The 21888-nt window shown below is 41.3% G+C and overlaps 1 protein-coding gene across 10 annotated transcripts in view; it reads right to left on the bottom strand.

Annotated features, from left to right (window-relative positions):
* Nucleotides 1-21888, bottom strand: part of NHSL1 (NHS like 1) — a 176929-nt gene that overhangs the window by 71936 nt on the left and 83105 nt on the right. The window contains exon 1 of one of the 10 annotated variants that reach the window (XM_038130380.1): nucleotides 16410-16583. The exons of the other annotated variants lie outside the window; for them this stretch is intronic. Within the exon in view, the coding sequence (XP_037986308.1) occupies nucleotides 16410-16434 (25 nt within the window). The 5' untranslated portion in view covers nucleotides 16435-16583. Of the gene's footprint in view, nucleotides 1-16409; nucleotides 16584-21888 lie in introns of those variants that run through there. 10 annotated transcript variants of the gene reach the window in all.

Here is a 21888-nt window from a genome sequence, read left to right as displayed (position 1 = left end):
TAGGAAGTTGACGAAAAACTGGCTAGTTTGGTGAGAGGAGGTTGTTTGTTTGGGTTTTTTCATTTAACATCCTGTTACTTTGCACAGCAATCTGAGCAAATAATTTTCACTATAAAACCTTTCATACACATCTCACATGAGGGAATCTCAGCAAACCTGCAAATAGATGAAAACAGGTCATATAACAAACTGTGCCAGATACCTTTAATAAATGGGGATGAAACAAGCCCTGCCTGCAACTTTACATTTTTTTATTAACAATTTCAAGTATCTGCAAGAATATGGATGGAAAGGGGAAAATATGCCAACAGCAAGGGCAATAGCTGTTGGTACCACTGCCATGTCCATACAGACAGCAGAAACTCACTGGCAAACACTGAACACTGGCAAACAGGCCTTTGAGGCAAATACAAATTTACAAAGCCAAGTACATTTACTCATCAGACTATGAGAAAGACAAACTGTGATTAACATTAGCAGAGCTCAATTCACTCATCAACCATGCTGATACTCTTGTGTCTGCCAGAATAAATGAATGTCTAGACAGTTGTCCTGGGTGGAATAAAACCCCAAGAGTGCTGTCAGTGAAGCAGTTCATAAGGAGGCCCTGTTACCACCTCCCTAAGGGGACCTCTGCAACCATCTTGTCTAGCCACCATGCCTGCTGTCTCATCCTTTCAATTCCCTGTGATTATCAGGGTCCTGGGAAGAGTCACTGTCATAGATGTGATGCACAAAACTTCAGAACATCACTAGGCTGTTGATAAAAGTGTATACTGGAACTTGCATTTATTTTTCCTGCAGACAGGAACAGTATTTTTTCTTACATAAGAATACAGGTGGATTTAAGTTATGGGGGTTTTTTTTGGTGGTTTTTTTTCATTCTAACAACTCAAAATCACACTATCAAATTACATTTTCTGTAGGATACTGGCTGATGTTTGCATTCAGTCTTTCTATTCTACCCAATCATGTTATCTGACATAAAAGTTCAGTGTTGATCTACACACCAAGGCAGTATTATTAGGTAACATGCAGTACAAACACAAGAGCAAGAAGACAGGGAACACCAACAACTCAGTGCTCAGCAGACTCCCATGCTCCCAAACAATTATCAAGATGACACAGGATAACATATTGTCCTGGAGTCCCCATGACATTTACCATGCACTTCTCTAGAGCACAGGCATACTCAATTATCCATGTTTCCAATGCATGCTCACGAAGTAAGGCTGAAGCACAATAATGGGATCATGGCTGAAATCCAGTTTAACAAGTATATTTACCATATGGTAGGCATTAATGTCCCCACAAGTTTTTTCCTTGAAGAATAAATCTGTTCTTCCCCAGAGCTGGGAAGACCTTGGTGACATAAATGATAAAATGATTTGGTGATGGTTATGGTCTCAGCTATTAGCAAATGTAAAACCATAAAGAGCTGCCAAGACATACCATTATCATGTGAGAAAGACACTGTGTACATTGCCTGTTCATCTCCCCCCAAAAATCCTATAAGAAAAACCAATTTCTTTATGCTATGTCTATATGGAGCAAAAGCCTCTCTAAGTTTGATAAAGTCAAAATTTTATCACAAAACTTCTGATTAATCTTCACTTATTCTACTGCTGCTGTAGCACAGCTTAATGTTTTCAAATACAAAAAAGTGAGGCTGTTCATTTTTCTCACCCTTGAGCTATCATTTATAGAAAGATTTCCCAAAAGTAACATTTTATTTCCTTTATTCTTCTTTTTCATGCCGTTTAAAAATTGGACTATTAGTAATGCTAGTATGAATGCTCTGAGCAGGCTGTTATACATGCATATTAATCTTCATCAGCATATTTTATTTTTGCAAAATCAACTCCTTACACTCAGGCTCTATTAGAGAGAGCTTGAATAATTAGGAATAATTACAGAAAATGCGATCAATATTGCATTATATTGGAAATGTTTGGTTAAACAAAAAAGATCTTTAAGAGTCTGACAGACTCACAAAACTGTGACTAACTCGGGGATTACAAGAAACAAAATTATAAAGAAAAACCAAAGAAAACATTATCCCTTTTACTAGACAAGCATGTATGGTCCTGACCTCTGAGAACAGCAATGATACTGATGAGTATTACACATAGGAGTTTTAAAAATATATAGGATACATCTATTGGGAACTCAGGGAACATGGAATCACAAAGGATTGTCATGTCAGCCCTACTTTGGCATGAAGATAATCTTTATAAATATGCTATATAAGGAATTATACCATCAGTCTTTATGTACTATTTGTAGATCCTCTGGATAGAAGGTAATATGCACCATGTCATAAAGTAACAGCAATTTTATGGACACCTTGCACAACAAAACCATCAAATAAAGTAATTCCCAGCAGCCAAGCTGGAAATTAAAGACAGCTCATAGAAATCCATGGGGATAAAGTTTGCCCTAATTAGATATGGATTCTATTTTTAGCAGTGATGAATTGATGTGTTCTGGGCTTTTTGGATGAGCAGCTGAAGCTTTTAAATTGTACTTAAATAGTTATCTTTAAAACAGGGGACAAAATTTATATATTAAACATATTTCATTGGAGCATATAGCATTAACTAATCCTCAAAATAACACTCTCAAAGAGAAGTATCCTCCTTTTACAGATGGACAGCTCAAGACACAGCAAGAATCAGGTCATGTCCATCATGGTGGAGCACCCCAGCATCCTTTGGAACTGGAAATGGCCAGATTGGACATGGGATGTCCTGCTGTCCTGGCCTGTGCACGTACTTTCCTCTTTCCTATACATATACTGTGCGTGGAGTCTTAACTCATGTTCCTTAAACACAAACACAGCAGACAAAAGCTAAAGAATTTCAAAACAAAGAGGAAAAAAACCCCACTTGAGGTATTGTAAATCTGCTTTTTAACTGAACGTGAATCTCTCAAACAGGAAGTGAGCAGGAGGTATGAGCTTTACAGTGTTTAAAGCAAGCCCAGCATTTGAGGAGCTTGTACATTACCCACAGACATCAGGGTGGAAGGGAGATGAAAGGGACCCACAGTGGCAGAAATGCACACAAAGCTTTGTCATGTTCCAGAAAGCTCTCTCCATTTGGCCATATTCACATTCTCCAGCATTAGCTCTGTCCCCTGCTACTTTCAATGGATGTATTTTCATCATATGCTTGTGATCATGCAGCATCTATGAGCTTTTAGCTCTTAATTTTTTTAAAAGGATGTAAGTAGTAAGTCTTGCGCAGCTGAAAGAGCTTGACTGGCATGGCAGCTAAAAGCAGTCCTAACAAGCAAATACGCTTTGTAAAAAGGTTCAAGTGTCACTGGCAACAGTGTACCAAACAAACTGAAGGCAAATCTCTGAATGATGGGGCATCTGGCTAGCTTAATTCCTGGCACCCATATAGCCAGATTCAAGGTGTCATCCCTAGGCAACCTCAGCCCTCTGCAAGGACACTGAATCTGCAAACCACTGTATAGCAGGCACCTGTAAAACACAACAAAAACCAAGAACAATAAAACCAAACATAATGTACACGGATCATTAGGAATCTGCATGCCTGTATTTCCTCTGCTGCACCAACTCTGATCATACCCATTACCCTCTCTTTCATTTCTTAATTTAATTTTTCCTTTGCTGTTATGTAATAGCCCTCTGCAATTATTTTTAATTCAACACAGGACATAAGATATACAAGACGTAAGACACTAGATGAGAAAAACATACTTTGTATTATATTATTGGCAGTGAAATATTTTAAAATACACTTCTGTGTACTAATTATTCATCTCCACTTTCAATTAGAAAGCCTTCTCAAGAGCAACAAGCAATACTGTATGTTTGATATTAACACCTGATCACTGCTTTGCAATATTTAAACAAGAAAGCAATTAAAGCCAGCCATATAAGCAGCAGGTAACTCAGAGAAGCCTTTCTATGCCTTTCTGGTTTAGTTCTGCTGCCATACAAAGATAAAGTACTTTGGTCGGTGCATTCTGTGAACTGGATCACATTTGGGAAGGTGATGACACATGTTTGGGGCAGATGACAGGGCTATTGGTGAAACAGAGGAAATTAGATATTACTACTGATAGTTGAAACAAGCTACTCTTGCTGCCTTGCTCTAGCAGTTGAGTCCCACACATCTCTGATCCTTCTGAAAACAGAGCAAAAGATGATGAAGCCAGGGGAGAAGGTGATTTCCAGTCTGGGGCCACAATGGATGGCAGTGTCAGCAATGCTGGTACACCCACACACTCTGTGAGCAAAGGAGTCACATTCTGCCAGCTTATTTTACAGCTCATATTAAACAGCAATGCAGACAGGGCTGGGTAGGATTACCCGGTTCAGGTCTGCTCATTAAACTTATTACCATGGTAACAGGAAGAGAAAGAAGTCACCTCCCCACTCCTATTATCTCACACAATTCTTTTTAATGGATTTAAAAGCCCAAAGAGGGAAGCACCTTCCTGATACAGAGCACCGGTGACCTCTCTGCCACCCGCACAGCTCACTGGAAGAGTTCACACGCAGTGGAGTTTTCAAATCAAAAACCAAAGAAACCTACACTACTTGATAAAGGCCACTGTTAAAAAGCAGCCTTCAGCCAGAAGGCTGCAGCCTCCTCGCCCTCCTCCTTCTGGAAGAAATGGTCTGACAATGCTGCCTTCTGTTCATGTACATCACCACTGCTGTCAAAAATGCAGTGCCACCTCCTGGACACACATGTTCCCGGGAAGGTCTGCTTTGGCCAGGTGGGCCATGGAGAGTCAGAAAGGCTTTCAAGATTAAAACAACAAAAATGGTAAAATGAATGCAAATCTGTACTGAGATGATTCATTATTTTTAGTGAGTATTTCTAAAACATTTTGGTTTTACATGGTCAATGTTTCAGTAAGTACCCCATAAAGAACTGCTTTTAAGCTCTGTGTAAGATGAGGGAAAGGCTGTGGAACTTGTCTGCTTGGACTTTAGTAAAGCCTTTAAGAATTTCCCACAGCATTCTCCTGGAGAAATGGGCAGCCCATAACTTGGCTGGGTGCAGAGTTGGCTGGGTAGAAACCTGGCTGGATGGCTGGGCCCAGAGAGTGGTGGTGAATGGGGTTACATCCAGCTGGCTGCTAGTGGTGCTCCCAAGGAATCAGTGTTGGGGCCAGTCCTGTTTATTATCTTTATCAATGATCCAAAGGATCAAGAGCACCCTCAGTCAGTTTGCAGAGACCAAGCTGGGCAAAACTGCTGGTCTGCGGGAGGGCAGGAAGGCTCTTGCACAGGGATCTGGACAGGCTGGATCGTGGTACGAGGACAACTGTGAGGTTAAACAGTGCTAGGTCTTGTCATTGGATCATAACAATCTTGTACAGCAGGGGAAAGAAAAGCTGGAAAGCCACCTGGCAAAGAAGGACCTGGAAGTGCTGGGCAACAGTGTCTGAACACGATCCAGCATGTGCCCGGGTGGCCAAGGCAACCAGTGGCATCCTTGCCTGTATAAGGAATAGTGTGGCCAGCAGGTCCAGGGCAGTGATTGTCCTCCTGTACTCAGCACTGATGAGGTCACATCTTGAGTCCTCACTACAATAAAGTCATTGAGATGCTGGAGCGTGTCCAGAGAAGGACAACCAAGCTGGTGAATGGTCTGGAGCACAAGTCATGAGGAGCAGCTGAGGGAGTTAGGAGTGTTTAGCCTGGAGAAAAGGAGGCTCAGGGGAGAACTTACTGGTCTCCAGAGCTCCCTGAAAGCAGGCTGTAGCCAGGGGAGGAGTTGGGCTCTTCTCCCAGGCAACCAGCAACAGAACAAGAGGAAATGCCCTCAAGTTGCACCAGGGGAGGTTTAAATTGGGTATTAGGAAAAATTTCTTCACTGAAAGGGCTGTAAAACATTGGAACACGCTGTCCAGGAAAGTGGTTGAGTCCTTATCACTGAAAGTATAGATAAAAGACCTGTGGCATTTGGGAACATGGTTCAGGGATGGACTTGGCACTTGGCAGTGCTGGGTTAACACTGGACTGAATTATTTCAGCAGTCCTTCCCAACCTAAATGATTCTATGAATCTAGGCAAGGGAGAAAAGCGAAACTCAGTTTTATTAATAGAGTGGTGCTTCAGTATATAATAAAAAAAACACCTCAGGATGTCAAAAGATGAGCTGATCTTCTGTTTCATCCATTTTAAATAGAAACTGGTAGGTAATACTCAGCCCCACAAGGTCAGGATTTTCCATCCTGTAGGGCACAACATTCAACACTGAAGAGCATCATTCAGCTCTGTTGGGCAGAGCATTCATTCACTGAATTTCAGACAACAGAGCAGCAGCTAATGCATTAGGCACACTACAATAAATGCAACAATATTAAAACACCAGTAAAGGAGCAAGAATGGCAAACCTAATTGTCTAAAAGTTAAAAATTAAATAGTCATGTTATTCAATTTTCAGCCTGAAGGTGTTTTCCTGCGTAACGGTGCACATTTCAGCCACGTGTTGGTTCCACTCAGAGATGCTGTTCCACATCCCATGCCACTGGTTTGCACTGCAAGCACAAGGACGTCACACCTCCTCTATGCTACAGACCCCTCTCCTGTCATGGTAACTTGCCAATGTAGACATAGCTTCTCATAATCATTGCATATGCTCAAGATAAAATAGTTCCATTATTTTTAAAAGCACAACCAACAAAAAAAAAATAACCTTTTCACATGGTTCTGTCAGCAGCCTAAGGAATGCTCATAACTCAGCAAAGATAATTATTACATTAAAAGATCTAAACCAAGACTTTGTATCAAATATAATCCCATTAACCTGCAATGGTTCAGCAGTAAATTTTTAATCTGAAGTGTCACATTTACTTGCAAATCATATCTAGCACAATAAGCCAGTTAGCACTAACTTCTTATGAACTATGACTAAATACAGCCCACCTACTTTCCAACAGGTCACATAAAGGCTTTCTAAAAAGAGTAAGTAAACTCTTGGGTTTACAGATCAGGCTAGAGGAATGCACCAAATTCCATTACAAAGAATAATGACAAAAATATGCACCCCTTGCCAAAGAAAAGATTAAGCTAATGAGAAGCAATACATATTAGCAGTATTTCAATTCAAAGCCAAGTCACACACTAAGAAGAGCATTCTTGTCAAGTCCCAGTCAAGAATATATCTGTATGATGTGTGAACTTTTTACTATCAATTACACAGTCTGATGTTTTTTACAGAAAATTCATTTTGACTTGTCATTTTTGTGTCTTTAACAACAAACTTGCTGGACTGCTTTTTCATGCAGAATATGAAGTTACCAAGCCAACAGTCAACTGTTCTTACAACAACTGATTTTTCAACAAATGACTGAATGCAGATGCTACTGCTACACAGCCCACCAGGCCGTTCTTTCTTGCATCCAGAGTTGCTGCTCTGTTACAAAAAATGTCAAATGGTTCAGCTTCATAAACTGAACTGGAAAGAGCAGCCATCTGTATACAAGTCCACAAATGTATAGACCCAACTTGTCTATTGGTTTCATTTTCAGTCTGTTTACTGGCAAAAAAAAAAAAAAACAACCAAAAAAAACCCCCCAAAAAAAACCAACCAAAAAAACCCCCCACCCAACATCTAATTTTTTTTTTAATTTTGAATTGAATTTCAAGGAATTGCATTTCCAAGGAACAGTCTTGAAAACAAGTCTCCTTTCTGATAATCCTCCCTATATGCCAAACTTCTGTTAGAGAAGGATCTTCTCTGCAATGACTCTGACTGAGTAATGCATTATGCCTTGGTTACGACAAGGCTCATATCAAAGTCACTAACTAAGACATGAAAAATTTACATAATTCTTCAAGTCTATGCTTCAGGTAATTTCAGAATGATGTATTCCTAAAATTCCATATTTTGACAGACTATAGGCCACTAAATCAAGGTTAATCTGAAGTTGAACAGATTATAAACCTTTTTGTTCTTAAAAGAGTCACTCAGCCTTTATATGTATTATGCATTAGACTTTTTTTTTAATGAGAGTAAAGCTACACAACTTAGCATGATAATTCAAGAACAGTTTTAAAAATTTTACCAGGAAAGTAAAATTATTTTTAACTGACTGGAAAACAATCCTTTAAGATGAAAAGCAATAAGATGAGAGCAACCTCTGCATGGGAGAACAACATGAGAAACCCTTCAAGATCTTCAGAGTGAAGCTACAAGCTGTGTGACCTGACAGAGTGGGATGTCTCTCACCACAGCAATCTCCTGGACCACTGTCCTAACCAGCAAGACTGCTCCAGAGCATGAACTGACTCATGACAATACACATTGGTGTACTGAAGATTGAGCAAAAAAAGGCTTTGAAAATAATCAAAAACTGTTTTCCAAATATCCATTAGGCAGGAAACACAGCTTTGCATTTTCTTCTGTCCTCCTAATTTGTCTGCCACATTTGCTCCAGCACTCTGCCTGTAAGGAGAGAAGTTAACACTAACCCTTGTTCCCATCTTCAGTTTTCCAGCACGGTTTGCATGAGGAAGGGCACCTCTCCAGAAGGTGCTGCACAAATGATGGCTCCTGGTTGCTTGCAACTACAAAAACCTTCTTGAGAGCTCAGATTCAGGTCAGGTATGAAACTAGGACAACAAAACCTGAATGACTGAAGAGTGTCCACTTGTGCATTCAGATGGTGGAAAGATGTTCTCCTATTTTAACAAAAGCTTCCCTGCAAATTGAGCCTTCAGGCAAGAGTTGGCAACTTGTTGGCCTTAATAATGAATGGAGGAAAAAGCTGGATTTTCCGCATTGCTTAAGCATCATGCTTCTTTATCCCAAATAAACATGTTAAAGATGCAGCAATTCTCTTAAGGCTGAAAGTCACACAAAATAATCCAAGACTTCATGACTGAGATGCAGAGATGTAGACAGAAAGCAAATTACTCTCCTGAAAAGCAGGATCTGCCAATGCTGGAGATGCCTCTGCTCGAGCACTACAAGTATTAGTCCTTTACTATGGGATGTGGCTAAAATTCCTGGCTTGTATTTCTGTTTCAGCACTACTGATGGGTTTCAGTTGAAGTGGAGGAGATGGATTAAAAGTCAGAAAGAGAAAGAGGCCAGGATGCTATGGTGCAAAGAGCAAATGTTCAACATGTCTCTGGATTTAAAGGTTTCACAGGCCAAGAAGACCTTATCAACAAGCAGCCTGAAGTGAGACACAGCAGCGTCTCACTAGGTAGGTAAAAACAGTGTTTTACAGGAAAAGAACAAGAGAAAACTGAAAGGTGTCAGCAAGGTCTGGAGTCTTTGAAACTCAGAGATCTGTAACATAAAACTTCTAAGGAGAGTGCAGCACAGCTGGCACTAGAAAAGAACAAGAAAAGTCCAGCAATCCCTACCAGGCTGAGCTTTTGGGGAAATTTCCAGCTCAGCAGTATCTGTTGCTGTCTAAAGCAAAGAATGGAGTGAGCAGGGCACATCTGTGAGACGGTTTGATGCCATGAGAACCTGCAGCACACCCTGCTCCTCATCCAGCCTTTTCCTGTAGCCAGTCTCCAGTGAAGCAGAACAAAGAGAAACTTCAGAAGATGCAATTACATATTTAAAGGGATAATTCTTCCTGGTCTTTACAGGAGGACCAACAGAAGCATTTAAACATGGGACAACTACAACATATACAATGTGCAAATGCAATTCTGTCCCCAAGTTTCCATGTAGCTCTCTGTCACAAACTTCCCTTACCAGCTCCACACTCTGACTTTAAACTCTCCACAACATTATCAAGAACCATCTTAAAAACATTCTTTGTCCACATTATCCTGTTTGGATGTCTGCTTCACAACTTCCCTCCTCAGATGGTTTGGAGCCTTTTAATGTCTGACTTCAATTAATTCAGAACACAGTCATAACCATTTATCTTGTGCCAGTACTCTCCTTGGACTTCAACAGGTTTCCTCCCTCCTTGTGGTATTTACCTCCCAAGCTACCAGCTAGACTAAATAAGCTATGCTTTTATAATCCCTCTGCATATGACCCGCAATAAAGTTTAAAATATTTTAGAGTCTGAAAGTCCAGATAACTTATACAAGAACTTCAAATGCCAAAAACATTTTCTGAATTTTTTAAAAATATAGCTAGAAAAATGTGGGATGCTCTGGATGACTGGGCTAGTATTAGAAAGAGATGCCTGAGGTAATTATAGACTGTTTTGCCAGCCATTAACCACAGGCAAGATCACAGCTGTGACAGGACTCTGAATAAAAGAATTAACAAAATTTCCATTTCTTAATACCAGGCAAAATGCTTTCACAGGGAACAGGTCTCCCATTTGACAAAGGTTTATGGCATTTCCCTGGAAGTAACAGCAGCCTTCTGCAGAAATGCTGTTGTGGGGGGAGGGGGCTAGGGGAGAAAGCCAATGCAGAAGAATGACAAGCAGAGAGACTACAAATCTGGTAACACAATACTTACACAACGTGCAATCATTACTATGCTTAAAGCACTGAAAAATTCATGAAGATATTAATAGATTTCGAGTATGTGTATGCTGTCTCAAAGACCACTTCAACATGGAATTCTTTCAGTGCTTTTGAATCCAGTCAGCTGTGCATGCTACTTCTACATCTAGTTTAATGCTCTCTAGCCTGCATGCATTTTACTGCTTAATTTTAACTGGTGGCTTCTTTCTACAATTGGGCAGACGTTCACTGCCCTCTATTATTGCTTTGCACAGCAATGGCCAAATTCATTGTACTGCTGCCTTCCAGACAATGGAGGGGGTTAACAGATACTGCTTAAAAGCAAATATTAACAGGTCAAGGAAAACAGCAGATCTTTCTGCCTATGATTCATCTACCAACAGGCCCTCCTCAGGACTGCAGCACTGTGTGAATTGTGCAAATGGCTCCTGTTGCAGCCTGCAATAAAGACCCAGATGTGGAGCAGAAAGGCAGAGAGTGCATTAAATGCACATGTGAAGGAAAAGCTGTGTCTTAATTATACAGTTGTGACAGTAGAGGAGTCAATTTCCATAGTTTTAAGAATAATACCACCTGAGTCAACAAACGGGCTACAAACATCAAGTATTTTTCTCTGTGTTTATACTGTGCAGTGTTAGAAAAGCACAAGCTGAGTTCAAGTACTGAGGACGAGGCACATACAGCAGTCTGCTCTGACTCCATATTTCCAGTTATCAAGATTTACTGATGGAGAGGTTCAATACTAACTGATTTCGCAGCTGAATCTATCTGCCTTGTGTTGTCACCACACCACCCCAGCTGAAAGCCCATGTGCCCTGGGAAAGGCTGCTGTACCTGCCAGAAGAGATTTTTATCTAATGCCTGAATATGTTCCCCCTGCTTCACCCACTGCCACTGACCTTCTTAAAAATTTAACGGAAAAAATAGGCACCCACACCCTGTTCTAGGAGCAAAAAAAAAAAAAAAAAAGCTAAGTAAAACGACAGCAAACAATAGGCATTCATTCTGCAGGTTCTGTACCCGTGCCATTTGATGGTCTCCTCAGAGGCAGTCAAATGAAACAGCTCCAAGGAGTGGAACAACATGCTTCCACAGTGAGGTGATTAAATGTATTTACAGGCAACCTCTGAACTGCAGAAGCAAGAGCTGGGGTACTCCACTCTCCCCCAGTGGGTCAGCACGGCACAAATACTCCCTGGGGTTTGCATCTCTGCTACAAATTGAGCCAAGAAAGAAGCAGGGTAGGCACCGCAGGCACGGCTGCAGCTCTGCCACCCAGGCATTCCACTACCTTTGAAAATTCACTTTGTTTTTATATACGCTGCCCCTTCCAATGCCTTTAGATGGTAAATGAATCCGAGCAGAAACAGTGTTTTGTTGGTGTTCAAGCACATTCAACAATAGGACTGTAGCCATAGGTGAAGGACTTGAATGATACTTGAAAGCAAAAGAATATACTCAGTATTTCTCAGCATGGACTAACTTCAGCCAGAATGTTATTATCCAGACCTGTAATCTTCCTTTTGTTATGTTCAATTTCATTCCATACTTCCAGGCACAGTTAGAAGCCATTCCCATTCACTGCCACATAACAGAGAAAGGCTGGTCCTGTACCAGATGCTGTCACCCACAGCCATGAACATATCCTTCCCTACCTCCAATCCTCTCCTTCCTTCAGTGTGAATGTAAAAAGCTGTCATTTAATGACCAAAACATTCAAACTTTATGCAGTCTTAAACAGTGAAATCTTGCTAGCAGCTCAGCAGAACCTGATTTTTTTCCCCCCACATCCAGAGAACACAACATGTCTGACAGAGCTCTTGGTGGTGCAGCTGACAAAGCCAACCTGGCATGTCCAAGGTTCACACAGGTGTAACTGAGAATTGAGAAGTAGGGTTTTTTTAATCTTATAGCCATATGCTTAATTGTCAATCTGTACTTATTCTGCGTTTGTTCAAACTGCTTTTATCCATCAAAGAACTGCAATAGTAAGTGTCCTACTCACCCTAATAATATATATGATATAAAAAAACAACTACAAAAATAATGGATTGTGATTATGCGTAACCAAAACAGAAATTTTAAAATTGAAATGAATACAGGGGAAGAAATGTCACAAGATCAATCCAGGCTTAAACTAAACTCATTTAATTTTGCCAGGAATCTTCACTTTGATAGATTCCTTCATTTGGATTATTTTAAGTCCCCTTCCTCATTTTGGCCTGGTGTTACACACACACACAAATAACACTTTAAATAGGAAAAAAAAATAAGGCAACTAGTACAATTTTTTTCTTGTCTAGTTCAACTTGGAAAACACATTTATTTAAAGACAGAGAAAATCTGTTTCAGATTTCAAACATTGGATATTCCAGGAGAAAATTGCCAAGAAGGGAATCCAAGGAATGTCCTTACATACACACAACACATGAGACAACTGGTGAGCAGCCCTGTGATCTTTTAAGAAAAAAATTTAAGAAAAAAATCTGCATTTCTAATATGGAACTCTTCTCCAGAGAGCAAGCAGCACATGCCTGGGATTTTTCATGGATAGCTTCTATCATAACTTCTTGCTATTATTAGTATAAAAGACTTCCCTCTCAAATGCACAGCTGTAAGAAAATCAAGGATGGAAAATACTGCCCAAGTGCAGGCAGTGAGCAAACGTGCCTACTTTGCAGCATTTCTTTGCACTATTCTTTCTGCCTTTACAAAAGCTATGAAGGAAAGAGAAACTCCAGGCTGTTATCACAGAAATATGAGCTCACTTTTCACCACGTTCCAATGAACAGTTCATGATGTTCCTAGGAATGTATTCTTTACCAGGGAAATTTATTTAAATATTCCATTTGTACTCCTTCAGTCCCAAAGATCAATAACCCAGATTGCCTCTGCTGCAGGTGCCCAACTTAGCTCAAACTCCAACATGTGTTTCAGGAGATGGAGACACCTGAAGGCTGTGAAGAGAAGCCCTTAGATGGGCTTTCGTCTTGGAACTAGCAACTTATTCACAAGTGAAACCTGAAAATGTTGAAAAGTTTTTTCAACGTGACATGCATTTTCCTATGCGTTCAACTTAGGATTTAAAAGAAAAAAGCTAGAGCAATTCAATTTAATTACGTAAGGCAAAAATATTTTGCTTCTGTACAAGCTCATTTGCTGCACATAGGACAATCTCTGAAAACTTCACTCCTTGGTCCATTTCCAGCCAGGTGATCCAGATTACAGAAGTGTCCGTGTTTTCAGCTGTCTCAACAGGCTTGAAAACCTTTCATCTATTATATTTTTCATTTAAACAATTTCTGTCCTGTAAGATTAATGCTGCAGCAAAAGTTTCATCTTTTATTGCTTTGTAATTCCAGTGATCTGCTGAATTGTTGTGAATTGAAAACCTCTTGCTGGGGAGTTACAAATTTTTAACTGTGCAGGTTTTTTGTACACAAGAGCAATTTCATTTAAGGTAAACCACTGCACAGCAAACTGTGTTGTGCAATTTGCTGAGGTTTTCTCTAGGAACGCTGGATCGCTACTCTGAAATTTGCAGGAAAGGAACTATTGTTCTTGGTTGCACCAAGATCCTTTAGTGGGAACTTTGCATTAACAGAAGATTAGTAGAATAAAAGTAGTCAATGGTTTATAGAATCATAGAACCATTTACTTTGGAAAAGACCTCGTAGATCACGGAATCCAGCTGTTAACTCAGCACTGCCAAGTCCACCACTAAACCATGTCCCTAACTAGCTTAGAAAAACACCCTGAGCAAGCACTGATAAGCACTTAAGTAATTAACGTTATTCTTTCCCAGGGAAATTTGTATTCTTATAAAAACTCCTAAACCCCTCCTTACAACGGCTCTCTGGTGTCAGCTTTCACCTTACTTCAGTACGAAAAGTAGCAGTAATATCAATTATTAAAAAAAAAAGCCAAACAAACCAGAAATATGGGCGTGAAACAAACCCAGTAAGCTTCTCCTAGTCTTTCAGTTTCAGAACCACGTGCTTAAGAAGTTCAATTAAAAAGATAAAATAAGACTATCTCATTGGATCCAAAAACTCTTGCTGTTCCGACGGTCTGCACCATCTCCGAATGAGAGGAAGCATCACCCAGCAGAGCAGCAGAGTTTCTATCAAGCACCTGCAGTAACACAGCACGACCGGCCACCTCTCAGCTCCTCTGCGGGGGCTCCACGGCATCTCACCCGTGCGGGGGAAAAACCAAACGAAGGCAAATCCGCCCCCGGGGCTGTGTCACCGGCAGCGACGCTCCCCACACGAAGCCCCGCGGCGGCTCCCGCGCCGGCCGCGCTCCTGCCCTCGCACCGTGCCAGCCTTTTGTCTGCCGGGCTGCCCGGCACCTTCCCTCACGATCGGGACAACAAAAGGAGCCACAAAGCCACGCGCTGTCCCCAGGCCGAGCGGCCGCTCCCCACCCCGCAGAGCAGCCTCACCTTTCAGGCAGAACATCCTGCGGCCCGGCGGGCAGCGGCGAGGCGGGGCCCGGCCTCACTCCCTGCCGCCTCCCGCACCGCCCGCCCGGCCCGCGGCGAAACGCGGCCCGACGAGCGCGGCCACTGACGGGACGGGCCGGGCTCCTGGGGAGGGACAGCCCGGATCATCTGTCAGCATTTGTCACTGCCCTCCTGCAGCTCGTGGGCATCCAGGGGTCAGCGCTAGGGAGGGAAGTCACTGTAATCCAGCGCGCCTGTTCCTTACGAATTACTGACTCGGCTCTTGGTGATCCTCCCCCTGCGTCTGGTCTCTCTGCAGAAAGTGCTTTGAGCAGTTTTCTACTTCTTCTATAGAGTTTATTCATAATCCAAAATCTTCTAAGTGTATCTAAACAGTCAAGCTAGAGAAAATGTTTATTTTCGCAATACTGTATAAGCCCAACTGCAGGTGGGTGGATGCCCCATCTCTGGAAGTGTTCAAAGGCAAGGCTGGATGGGGCTTTGAGCAACCTGGTCTACTGGGAGATATTCCTGGCCAGAGCAGGGGGGTTGGAACCACAAGGTCTTTAAGGTCCCTTCCAGCCCAAGCCATTCTATGATTCCTCTGCTCAGTACCAGCGATGTTATGGCTAAAAAGATTTATTACATTATTCCCTGTTTCTGCAGATGACACCTTCCATAACAGAAGGACACAACCTTGTAAGCATTTTGTTTTATAAGGGTCACAAAGAGCTGCCACCAGCACTGTGCTTATCCATGGTATTTGGGTCTAAATTATGCTGTGATGTGTTGACTAACCTGGCTTGGCCTTGTACAGCAAAGAAATAAAAAAGCCAGGGAACAAGGTAAGGGTCAGAATAGCCTATCTTGCTGAACAAACAAGAATTGCAACTGTCTCCAAAAGAACAAATCCTAAAATCCTCCATGGAAAGCCAAATGAAAATGAAGAACACATGCAAACACATGTTATCTTCAGGTGGAGCTCCAAAAAAAAACCCTGGCCCAGACACCTTGAAAACAGCAATTCAGACCCCAGATGAAGCAGTATTGATGAGATGCTAAGTACCATTAGCTGGGCTTCGATATTAAAGAATAACATTTCAAGTATCTGTCTTCACGTAAGAAAAGTTACTTCACTTTAGAGTGGACTATGAGCAGGCTGTGGTGGCAGAAAAATTGAGACATTACATTGGAATAATTTGAAATTAAAAAGAAAAAGAACATTTATATAACTTAGCCTGCCCTTTCTCTTGCAAATCCTGCTAGAAATGATACAGGCTAATGTCAATATTCCCTTATGCTCTGAGAAGCAAAGGGGCCCTTTCCTCTAATTCCATTTTCTGGTTCTCCAGGCATGCATGCGCTCTTTCCTACCCTAACTTTTCAGAGGGCTCTGGGAGCAAACAGGTTATGGAGGCAAAATAAACAAAAACATATTGTAGCTGGAGGAAGGTTACTTGGATACCAGAGGGATTTTAAGGTCCAATCTTGTTAAATCTACTCATTAATTACCTGCAAGGGGAAGTAAGAAGCGCATCAGTGATAATCACCGGGGACTGAGAGCAGCTGCCAACAATCGACTGGGAACTAAGAAATGACACAGCAGATTCTAGGGGAATCACAAACACAAGCAGAAAATACAAAAATAAATACAAAAGTAAATAATTAATAAATAAACCACAAAAAAACTACCAAAAAAAAAAAAAAAAAAAAAAAAAACCCCAAACAAACAAACAAAAAAAAAACAAACAAAAAAAACCAAAAACAAAAACCCCAGCAGTCTGTTCTGTACATGGGCAGTGGGGAAGACTGTGTCAATAAAACAAGGAAGAGGAAGCCAACTGTAGAACAATAATAGTGTCTGAGAAATTAGACACAGCTTAGAGACAATTGCTGAAAAGTCTGATTTGCTCTGGGCCATAACACCAGTGGAACATACTCCTCTGGGAAGGTTCGGGCCCTAGGGGGAGTGTATCTTCCTCAGGGGATACACCCTGTCCTGTTCACCAGCTTCCCCTCCCACCCTCAGCAGGAGTAGAGCAAAGTGTGAAAGGGATCCTCCTTTAACACTTCTGATGTCACTTTCCTGATATCCATTGGGAAAAAGGGAATGTTTAAAAAAAAGAAATAAAAATTCACGTATTTTGAAAGAGGGCAGAATTATCAACCTCCAGGCAGGCCAAAAGCAGTTTAGCATCTTTTTTTTTTTTTAATGCATCAGGACTCTATGAGTGAAGCAAGGACACGTGCAGCTTTATAGCAGCAAAACCAAGGAGGCCTGATATCCCCCTGACTGCCTTAAAGGTAGTGGACCTTGCCCTCTAGGAAGCTGGCAGCTCCTTGCTGCAGGTCTTATCTTGCCTGGCCATTTGCAGTATGAAATCAAATTCCCATTAGGGAACCAGTTCTACACCCTGCATTTCATTTTTCAGTCTGTGACTCTAGGCAACCAAATTTCCCCATCATACCTGGGTGAACTTTATGGAAATAACACGGAAATATCTTCCAACAGCCATATTACAAAATAACATGTTGCATTGGATACCAAGAGACAGCTACAAATGTGAAAGAACATATCCCACCACATCTATCCTAGGACAGGAGAAGCACTCTCCCAGCTGCCATAATGCCATCTGCCATTGCCTGTTCCCCCCCCTCAGGGGGACACTGCTCCCCCCAAATGGATGCTAAATAGACTGGCTCCATAGAGGAGACCACAACTGACATGGAGAACTGTGCATATATAGCCATTTTTAATAGGGAATGGTCATGATTTTTTAAATAGAAATGTTTTAACCACATGAAACACCAAACCACATCTTTCATCCTCTCCCTTAGCCTCAACTCAGTAAAACATCTATCAGCTCTCTCAGCACAACTAGAAGAAAAGCTGCAGTGTCATTTTTCCCTTGTTGAAACATAACATTGCTAGTGCCATTTCTCTTAGCTGCCCTAATCTGAAAATGCAATAGGATGGGAGGGAAATAAATTCAAGAAAAGTTTGTACATATTTTTTGGATACTAAAGACTGTACCACTAAAATGAGCATGAGAGAAAATCCAGCTCAGATCTGCCCAACTCACTGAAAAAAATGATGCGGGCTTAGGCTCTTTCTGTCCTGCTTCACATGTTGCTGCACATCAAGGTGCATCCCAATTTGACTGCCAGCTGACTAGCAGGGCTGTTGGGACATCTAAGTAAGCCCTGTTCCCTTTTGGAACCAAAGCAATCTTTGGAGACATCCATTTCTGATACCCTGGATGGGTGCCAACTATTTTTCTAAAGCCTGAATTCTTCTTACACGTTTGCCGTTCAAGCTGAGCATAACAAAACCAAAAGCAACAGAACAAAACGAAACCCCCCAAAAAACCAAACCAAACCAAAACAAACCACTCTGAAATGCTATCCAAAGCAAACAGCTGAAGTAAAAACAAAATTTTGAATTTGAGGGCTGACAAAAGCCACACTATCTAGTGTGCAGGCAGCTCAAGCACTAAGGAAAACCAGACCCCAAACCCACCAGGCCCTGTGCTCCCACTGGTGATAAGAGACAGGAGATAAAGAGAGGTTAGGTCAGCCCCAGCATATCTTTAAAGGGTCAGCACTGACTCGGAAGCCAAGCACTGGAAAAAAATATATTAAACATTATTTTGATAAGTAAAACCAAATATTCTTACAACTCTGAAGCAAGAGAAAAATATTTTGCTATTATCTCTTGCAGTTGATAGCATATATTACATTACCTATTCTACTTGAGGACTAAGGGTGGAGTTTCCTCATACAGTGAGGAAGGAAAGAAATATTTCAAAGATTATTTAAGATTAAGAAAATCGTTTGGGGAAAGTCACAGCAAACATAATGAAACAAGTAACTTACTCAAATGATGTGGCAGAAAGTATGTCCTTTAAAGCACTAACTCAAAGTAACTCAAATGCTGAGAATTCACCATAGCAGGAGCTAAAAAGATGTATCTTGTTCTGGAAAAAGTCATGCAGGCAGGTGGCTTGTGATGAATGGATCTTTCTAAAATTATCAGTGAAACAACTACTATAGAGCTACTCTTGCACTCCAGATTTGCAGCTGCAGGGCCTTGTCCCACCCTTCAAAACTGGCGTGAGAAACAGAATTTTCCAAACTGTCAAATGTAGAAGAAAAAATTGAGTTGTTCATACCTTTAAGGAGCAGAAATGAACAGAACCAATATAAACATTTGGGTAAAAAATGTATGCCCATAATTAGAACAACTTTCTTCCAATAAAACCTGTGACAAAATTTGAAATTGTTTTCCTAGAGAATTAAATCTAAAACAATGATCTTTTATTTGAAGGAGGGACACAGTTCCACTTTAATCCTATGTAAACTCAGGAGCCAAATTAAAATCCTTTATCTATCATCAAAATATGATTTTCAATGAAAAAAACTTTATTTTTTTATTTCTACCCTAGCTACAGCTATACTGGTGGAGTGTTCAATCAGATACTGCAGGCAGCATTTGTTAGATCCTGTTGTGGTTTCCGACGACTGCAAACAAAAGGTTCTTCTGTAATAAACCCAGCAGTGTTTGCAGGTGCAGACACTAAGTGCTTGGCCTTAAAATTAATAAAATAAATGGTTTTAGGAATTGGCTGCCTTCTGCCTTAAGTGAGGAAGAAAACAAACACAATGAAGTAATGAATTAGTTCGCCTTATCTTTTGTTTGCCTTACTCTTCAGACAAAGGGCACAGAAAGGGCAAAATCTTTTAAAGAGCTGCTGTAGGTCAAGAAAGGAATCTGTAACCAACTTCTCCAAATTCATTCAGGAATTTCTTTGCCACAGAATTTGAACAAAGAGGGCATTCCTGGTTTATTCGGGTAGGACCAGAGTGTACAGAGCCTTAACAGATGACCAGAAGAACATACTAATTATATGGAAACAGTGGCTGATGGTCCTTAATTTAAAGAGAGGCTAGAGCAGAAATTCTGAAGCAAAAGCCTGGGAAAACAACAGGCAATCCAGTAATTTCAATCTGCTGCTAAAAGACCTGCTTCTCAATTAAAAAAAAAAAAAAAATCCATTGTTTTGCAAGGGTTGTGTGCCAAATTAGCTTTGATTAATGGATGCAAGAGGGCTTTATTGATAATGTTTACTATTAAAACAAAACAAAAATGTCCCTCGCGGGCACTTTCATTTACCCAGTCATCTGTGCATTGCTCCAGAAAATTGTCACAAGTTGGCAAGGGCTTGTTCCCTCAGATTGATGTCGTCAGTGTTTCGCTAACCCTGGTAACAACAAGTCACTGGGGAATGCTCCGAGGCCACCTTGGGGTAATCAGGAATACCAAAACCACAGGCAGCATGAAGAATACATGAATTTCCCCGCTATCACCCTGGCACATAAAGACAGCTGCACCATCCTACAGGGATGAGGAGAAAAGAACAGGTTGTTTCCTGAAATACGCACAATTATGGCATGTTGTAACCAAATAGAGCAAGGGTCTTTAAAAAAAACCAAACAAACTCTTCAAGGCTGAAACAAATGCCAGACCAACACAAAGCAGCAGAGAAAAATCAGTCTCTCTTCTGCCCTAATGTGTACGAGTGTGCAGACACACCATCCATAATGCCTGGGGAGCTGTCTTCATTCATATCACCACAATGCTTACCTAACAAAAAACAGTTCACAGAAAAACTGAGGTAAAACCAGCAGCACTTTATACAGTTCCCTTCAGAATTAAAGCTATAGGCCAAAATACACTCAAGTCCTTGACCAAAAATTACAACAAATGTCACTTTTGCATGAGCTGTCCTTGGGCAGCAAATTGGGCCAGTATTCTTATCAGTAACCGTGCTAGGGCAGCGTGACAGAACCATTTGTAGGTTGTTACAACTTCACTTGAGTGGTGCAATGGGAACTGTTTCTACATTCCCACCTGTTCTGATTCCTTCCTTGCTACAAAGCTGAGATAGCCCCAAGGTGTTTTCTGCCATTGTCCCCAGAGCAGAAATACAACTGCTTCTTCACTGAGAGGTGTCAGCACAGAGCAGCCAGAACAAAACGGGTTATTCCTTCTTTCACCTGATTAATTTAATACATTTGCTGCCTTCCTCATAGTCCCAGCTGAATGTCAGTCTGACAGAGACCATGGAAGAGCTGTAGCCCCCTTGCTATTGAGAGCTCCACTGTCAGAGCCAGCTGGCACCCCGTGGGAAAGGAGTTGTGGCGCTGAGTGCAGGGCATCTTCTCCCTTTGCAAAACCAGGTCAAGCTGGCTACAAGTCAAACACAAAATTTAATACCTGATTCTGGCACTGCATGTCAAAATACCTCATTTTATTCTGAGATGAAAATGCCGTATTTATCATATATGGCTTTACATGCATGACTCAGGGTTAATGAAATTGAGTTAGTAACTCCTGGATGAGAGTTTCCATGTAAGTGTACAGTAGGCTGTAATCAGTCACCCTTACTCACCACCTCTTTGGCAGTCTGGATTACAAAGGAGAAAAAGATACAAAGACTCAATGGAAATTACAAGTAAGTACAAACACGTTTCAGTTTGTAAAAGGCAACAGCCTCCACTATTCATTAGTTTCTGTCCCTATTTCAGACATTCAAATTAGACATGAATGACAGAATCAAAATTAAGAGCCTGTTTCTTCCAAAGGTCCCTCTTTAATTAATGTAGTCATTAGCAAGGTGCCTGCAAGAGTGTGATTCAGAGTATTAAGCCTAATACATAAACTGTGAGCACCCCCACTGCATTAGGGAGCAAACACCTGCATATGCAAAACAAAGCCATGGGGAAGAAAAAAAATAAAATTCAAACATGCAAACAAGCAAAAGGAAAGAGAGGCAGCAGGTACAGGAGCAGGTCTGATGGGACATGACTGATGGGGACATGCTGCACGAACCAAGGCACAGAGGGTGTGGTGGGAGGTGCCCCTCCAAAGCAGTCAGGAGGCAAAGCTGTCCCTCACTCCAGGAACTGCTCCCATCAAAGCTGATCTGCT

Source organism: Motacilla alba, chromosome 3 (genome assembly GCF_015832195.1).
Source record: "Motacilla alba alba isolate MOTALB_02 chromosome 3, Motacilla_alba_V1.0_pri, whole genome shotgun sequence".
Taxonomy (NCBI): Eukaryota; Metazoa; Chordata; class Aves; order Passeriformes; family Motacillidae; genus Motacilla; species Motacilla alba.
Note: the sequence above shows the minus strand (reverse complement) of the source record. Positions and strands in the feature narration are given on the sequence as shown.